Source organism: Glandiceps talaboti, chromosome 8 (assembly GCF_964340395.1).
Source record: "Glandiceps talaboti chromosome 8, keGlaTala1.1, whole genome shotgun sequence".
NCBI lineage: Eukaryota > Metazoa > Hemichordata > Enteropneusta > Spengelidae > Glandiceps > Glandiceps talaboti.
Window position 1 is genome coordinate 21,078,301 of NC_135556.1, and position 7,218 is coordinate 21,085,518.

A 7,218-nucleotide genomic window follows, 5' to 3' on the forward strand; every position below is an offset into this window, starting at 1 on the left:
GTGGTCTCTGAGTCTTTGTAACAGACTTAGGCCAATGTCTAACAATTGAATCCTATCACATTTATTTTGTATCTGAAAGTACAGCCACGGTCAGTCCTACAAATCACATCTGTGTGAAGGCCAGAATGTAACAACTTTATAGCGCCAACATCGATGGTTTTATTGAAACAATCAGACCAAGAATAGCATTCAAACAAGGAAACAGTTAACGGCTGAATATGGTGAAAAGCTTTATTCAACTTATTCATTGAACAGAGTGAATGCAAAATGTGCAAAAGAACTCTATATATAACACTTCATTACCGCCCATTTCTTTCCCATCTTCAGTATAATACACAAATATCTTCCAGCTTAAAAGAGAAATAAGCAAATAAACAACACGTATTTATTTAAAGCTAAATAACTTATTTTGGCAACGTCCTTTACGTTTTAATTAGGTTAACTAGACAAAAACTCGTGGTTTCTAAATATGCATCTAGAATAACCAAGGCATTATGACTACGATTCGGATATCCATCTTTCCCTGAAATGCCTTGAAGGAAAGCCATTGATCACTGGAACTAATCTTAGCTTGTCCTTAAACGGTTACAACCTGTCGTTATCCAGCAGCAAATTGACCAGTCACAGAGTTTCTGTTACACTCAATACTTTTCCAACATGGATGCCTCCGTCATCGAATTGAACATAACAGCTGTTGAAAAGTTCTTCGGCATTTAAGGACGTTGACACATCTTCAGTTGGAAGGACGTGTTGTGATAAGACATTCGTAGTGGGGCGTCAATTTGCCACCGTAAACACAACAACACACCCCATTGGTAATTGAGTTGTCGCAGCCAATCAGGATAGAGGGCGATCTAACATTTTCTCCAAGGCAGTTGACGGAGACTTATAATAGTTCGTATATATACATAATGCATTGATTCAAAAAGATGCTAGATGTGTTGACGAATCGATTCGCGTGATTGTCGCGGCGAAAATTATATCTGCTAAAATCTGCTTGGATGTTTCCTCCACTGCCCAGCTGGTATTGATTATAATTGGAAAATGGCTAAAGATGTATAAACAATGGAATTAGAAAAAATATTACCAGTGATGAACACTCGATTACTTTGTGCGCAATCACGGGAGATTTCGGGAGATCTAAACCAATCCTAAATAGCGTGACTAGCTTGCTTGACAGACAGACAGACAGACAGACAGACTACAGTATGGAGAAATGTCCTGTTTGCTGCTACACACGTGCAAAATGAACTCATTCGTAACTTTAAAAAGTTAGCGATAGGAACTGTTTACAGTTATTTCAGTGTTTTTTGTAAATATAGATACAGGTGTAGACTATCACGGCCTTGCCACCAGTTTTTAAAAACAGAATGCACTGGCCCTGATATGTTTTCTTAATATAGTAAGAATCAACCCAAATTAGCTAGAATCATATATTTCTCTGCTTCTCCGCCATGCTAATGCCTCTGATCAACATGTAACATATTCAAAATCTAATGTATATGTACGTATACAAAAACTACACACTCATATGTACGTAAAAAGGGACGTGTCTACACACATTTGTTGTAGACATAGACACTACGGTGAATGTTTTTTGTTTGGAAGTCGCAGTTTATGTAACCGTTTGTATTCCGCTGGGTTGAGGTGATCTCCGTGCATCCCCTCTACCGTTAGGTTATAGTTTTATTGGATGAAAATCATTTTTTTAGTGTGTTCTTCTATCAAAATATTTTATGCACGATTCACTTGTAGTGTGTACTGCTTCCTTTCATTTGGCATCCATCTACTGTCAATCATCATTTGAATAGCCCTCTGAAATTAAACAGATAATAATTAAGTTCCGAGGACATCCTATCCATTATTTAATCATGGGCAATTTTGTCTTTAATATCCCAACCTCGTACATTAAAGTAGATGATATTTAGTACTTAATAATGGATTAATGGGGGTCGTATCAATACTATATTGGGGTTCCTATGATGTAATATCATGTAATTAATAGTTGAGTTGGGAAATTTTAAGAGAAGTGGTATACATGATGGATCAAAACAGATTATAAGTGCTAAACGTTCGGAACAATTTTAATGACATCATCAATCATGTTTTGCTATTCGAACTGTATTGTATTTCTTTGTCATTTCAGTTATTTCAAATATATTTATTCGTATATCATTTAAACGTCATATATTTTATATTTAACTTAGGATGCTCCTCGTAAATAAACTATTTAAACTTTTGCTGTTACTTTGTTCAAGATAACTCCAACCTATTCTCAGTTACAATCAAGAAAAGACCTCAGGGATCACCGTGCAAAGTTTTCAAATAGCGTTCAACATGATATCAAAAGTTAGTCTTTTTAAAATCCAATATGGCCACTAAATGCTGTGTTAACTCTATGGAAAAAAATAAATGATTCAAGTTACAAAAATATGGTGAACATCCCAATTTTTTTTTTTCATTTTTCCAAAAGGACCAGGAACAAACTTTCATAAGTCAATGTTTGGAGAGAATTGAAAAAATGATTTTCATGAAAATATGTCCCTGATATTCCTCCTTATCACTTAAAACAACTGAAGAATAGAAACACAACCTACTCAATTTCACTGCAGGTTTTTAATGCCTATTTTTCCATTCTTGATAAGTGAAGTACACAATGATAATAGCTGCAACTAGTAATATAAACGTGATGACTACTACCAGTATAAGGAATGCTAATCCACTCAGAGCGCCATCAGCGGTCTGCCGTCCGGCATGTACAGCTGCGTAATATATGTTTTCAAAAGAAAGATAGACAGTTTAACAAAAAAGCAGTAATCATAAAACAGCTTTCTAAGTACACTGCAATATCATCAGCTGAAACGACATTAAATTGAAGTACGTGCGCGCGCCCCCCCCCCCCTCTCTCTCTCTCTCTCTCTCTCTCTCTCTCTCTCTCTCTCTCTCTCTCTCTCTCTCTCTCTCTCTCTCTCTCTCTCTCTCTCTCTCTCTCTCTCTCTCTCTCTCTCTCTCTCTCTCTCTCTCTCTCTCTCTCTCTCTCTCTCACACACACACACACACACACACATGCTCTCTCTCTTTCTCTCGCTCGCTCGACTAAAATTAACATGTTTTCTTTATGTTAATACAATCAAGTACTTTTAACTAAGGCATGTCGTGGTGTAAATGATAGTTTATATTCACAGTCAGCTTTCTTCTGAATGTAAAATAAATCGTTTAAAGTGGCCATATGGATGAAATTTTGGTATCTATTTTGGATTTGTATTTGATAAAACAGCTTCACTATGTTTTTCTACTTGAAAAAATAATGTGAAATAACATATACCAAGTCCATGTTCGCAACTCAATAAACTGCAAAACATTAAACAATGTATAAAATGTTTGTTATTGTACGTACAATAACAAACATTTTACACTTTTTGGATCTCTTTGCAATGTATTGAGTAATGTACATGGACTTGGTATATCTTATTTCACATTATTTTTTCAAGTAGAAAAACATAGTGAAGCTGTTTTATCAAATAAAAATCCTAAATACCAAATTCTCATCCATATGGCCACTTTAAGACCGCTTACTCATTTATTTTTACTCAGCAGAAAATATGAAAGTAAACCCACAAAATATCGATATCGATGCATGTTAATGCATACTGTCTTCTCGTATTGTTATACTGTAACAGTCAATTGCAGATAAGGGGATTCCTCGATGACTATTAATATATATTAGACATACCGAATAATATCATGGAATCTTCAGTATGTATGTTGTGTCTGAACACATAGTTTGAGTTCAACAAATGTTAAGCAATTATAAAGGATATTTACGTAAGAATAACATATAATAAAACAGCAAAATACGAATATACACCCACCCCCACCCCCCACCCCCATCCCCACCCCCACTGCACCCCATTTAGATATCGTCTCATCTTCAGTATATCACCCGTGTTCAAATTACCTTTTGTAGCAGGGGATAAGGTTGATTTCACCACCTTCCATAATTTACCAGAAGTCCCTTTCGGAGTCTTTGCTTCGTAATCTGTCGAAGTTTTTGATACGCTTTCTACGACTTTATCTTTTTCTGTTGTAACTACATCAAAGCCTGAAACGAGAATGAGGAGGAAATATTTCAAATGATTAAAAAATACGCTTTCGAGGTTGCTATTCGTGTCATGTAAACTTTTAACTGTGTGACACATAACAACATCATCAGACATTGGAAATAGACAATGTAGACACGTTTAATGATAGTAGAGTGTCTTTAAGATTTCAACACTTACAAATTTGCAGGATGAATCGAATCTAACGCAGGTTAACAATTAAAGGTCATGATATCACGACCTGGGTATATCCGGATGTATATATTTACGCATCTTGCGAAGTGATGCATTACAAACACGATTCGTGCATATATGATATGGCATATATGATATAGCAGCGGCTGGGCTTCACTTGCTTGAAATCAAACCACAGCACGTATTTCATCAGATTTTCATCAGGCGACGAGTAGATAACATGTGGAGTAATGAGGATTTAATTGTTAGAGAGGCCAGTTCGAAAAATGCGAGTTGCCTTTTCGAGCCTCGCCCCTCTTATTTCTCTTTTATTTCTGTAAAATAAATCGTGCTTTGGGAAAAATAAGAAGCCCTGTTATGTTTCGATCAACTCAGTATAATACCTGACATTGGTAGTGTAGTTATAGTTCTAAAAGTGGGGGAATATTTGATGTCTCTCATCATATTCAAAGTGATCACATGGATGACAAATGGCTATTCATTTTGAGGTTTAATTAATATAATCACCTATATTATTTGAAATATTTGAAACAACCTTTGACCAGTAATTTCATACGTCAATTGTGTCCTTTCTTGTGAGACATTGTGTTAGTGGTTCTTATTTCTGTGTTTTCGTAGCTGTTGTATTATGTTTTTGTTAGTTACAATAGTAATGTTAGTACAATGCACTGAGAGGCCCGTCACGGTGTTTTTGTAAGAAAGTACAATGTAGAATACACGTCGTTTTATCGATCAAAAAACAAAAATAATAAATGCCAATTCCACATGACTAATACATTGTATATATGATCACTTTAAAGTGTCTGTGTTAATCAAATGTCGCATTGATTGTGACACACGGAAGGGACGATAAAGTTTGATAGAATTAAGTTGGTCAAAGGATCACATTTTCTTCTTTCATTTTCCCGTCTGGGCAAACACATCAGACAATTAATCGCCAATGGAAATAACTCTCCTCCCTGAGATACAATTTCAATGTATGACTGTCTGCTGAACAATTTGAACGAGATCAGTTTGTGGAGATACGTGTATCTCTTCTATATTATCAATGCAGTGGTACGAATGCCGAATACTTCAATCTGATAAATCAGATTTGTGGACGGATATACCGATAATTTTAGAAAATAAAGCAAAAATCATCTGTTTTACTTTATTTTTAGAATTATGTCAATTACAGTGTTACTTTTTAAATCTTTGAATTAATGACTATGAGTTTAAAATGGCATATCTATACTGGAATCTACTCGACAAAGTTATTTCTGTAAGCAAGTTATGCTATAGAATGTCGGAAGTGGATAAGCTGATGTGTTCATCGAATGTCTAATAACATACATATAGCATTATAGTTTACTTTTATGAAAACACGAAAGTGTACCTGAAAATGGCACTTCTCATAATCCGAAAATGCTAATTATTACACAATTTTTAATAAATTTCCCACTTTTTGGTATTTAGTTTGGACGTGCCACCATTTCTAAATTGCAATTACAGATTCATATTAGATTTTATAAAGAACAACAAACCATCTAGTTACGTTGACGATATCAAACATATATTGTACGTTCTTTTAAGAACAACAAATATACATCCAAAAGATGATTATGAAACACGATACATAATTAACAATTGGCCATATACTCTGTTGGATAAAATAAAACTTACATTCTTTTCCTCTGCATTTACATGTATACCTGATGACAAAAATGTGTGACTCGTCTCTGATTGAAAAACAATAATGATTTTTACATTGTGACATGTGCCATGTTATCCCTGGCTTGTATCTTCTAGTGTACCACATGTAGCAATAAAGAATGTAGTGTTTTCAGTGTACTCTATGACTCTGGTTATCTTTCCTTACCCACTACGCCAAACACCCGTCAACTCGCTACCACGACAGGGATTAAGAACTTGATACTAGTATGCACATGTTTACATAGATTTCATACCTTTGGTAGAAAGTGGAACGCTTGGTACTTCTGTATCTACACCTTCGGATGGCTTGAAATTGGTCTGTTTGTGGAGTGAAGTTTTGTACTGAAGAGTGGTGGTTAAAGGTGGACGAAACGTACTTACTTGGCTTATCTGAATACCTGTAAGGAAAAATTAGTGGGTAACTGTAATGAAACAATAGTGAAACAAATCATTTCCTTTAAAAACCACCTAATTACCATGCTATGAATGGCGACAGATAAGTAATGACGTCATGATGGTCTATATCAAGACCACACGTTTTGTGCGATGTAAGAAATATTATTCAACTATTTTGTATTTTTACAATATACTTTAACTGTACCTTTAGTGTGAAATGTGTCCTCTTTCTTCGATGGCACACCATCACTTGCTTCAAAAGACTCCGTCGGTAACTTAACTCCTCGACTATTTGTAGATATTTCAGAGCTTTTGGAACTTTGTGACACAGGGATATTGGCAGGAGTACTCTTGCGATTGATGGTTGTACTTTCAGATTTGGTAATGGTTGTATTTTCAAGCCTGGTGGTAGTTGCACTTTCGGGACTGGTTGTACTTTCAGGAGTAGTGACGGTTGTCATTTTTGGCCTAATGGTGGAAAAATTTTCAGAACTGCTGGTACTTTTGGGACTGGTAATTATACTTTCGTGAGTGGTAGTGAATGTGCTTTCAGGAGTGGTAGTGGTTGTACTTTCGGGAGTGGTACTGGTTGTACTTTCAGGAATGATAGTGACTGTACTTTCAGCAGAGGTAGTGGTTGTACTTTGAGGAGTAGTCGTAGTTTTACTTTCAGGACTGGTAGTGGTTGTACTTTCAGGACTAGTAGTGGTTGATCTTTCAAGACTGGTAGTGGTTGTACTTTCAGAACTGCTAGTGGTTGTACTTTCAGGACTGCTAGTGGTTGTACTTTCATGACTTGTAGTGGTTGTACTTTCAGAAGTTGTAGTGGTTGTAC

At 35.6% G+C, this 7,218-nt stretch overlaps 1 protein-coding gene across 1 annotated transcript; it reads right to left on the reverse strand.

Moving 5' to 3' along the window:
- Positions 1-295: 295 nt before the first annotated feature.
- Positions 296-7,002, reverse strand: LOC144439050 (uncharacterized). The gene is made up of 5 exons (XM_078128299.1): positions 6,589-7,002; positions 6,242-6,385; positions 3,959-4,102; positions 2,598-2,762; positions 296-1,815 (listed from the first exon to the last, which is right to left on the reverse strand). Exons 1-4 carry the CDS (start codon positions 6,842-6,844, stop codon positions 2,617-2,619), a joined length of 690 nt encoding a protein of 229 aa, XP_077984425.1. The 5' UTR covers positions 6,845-7,002; the 3' UTR covers positions 296-1,815; positions 2,598-2,616.
- Between the last annotated feature and the right edge of the window lie 216 nt (positions 7,003-7,218).

Bases quoted from the DNA above. Each gene is read 5' to 3' on its own strand.
- LOC144439050 (XM_078128299.1), bottom strand. From the start codon at position 6,844: ATGACAACCGTCACTACTCCTGAAAGTACAACCAGTCCCGAAAGTGCA. The intron at 4,103-6,241 runs GTATGAAATCTA...TTCTCGTTTCAG, and splicing joins CGTTCCACTTTCTACCAAAG to GCTTTGATGTAGTTACAACA. The intron at 2,763-3,958 runs GTAATTTGAACA...TATATTACGCAG, and splicing joins CTTATCCCCTGCTACAAAAG to CTGTACATGCCGGACGGCAG.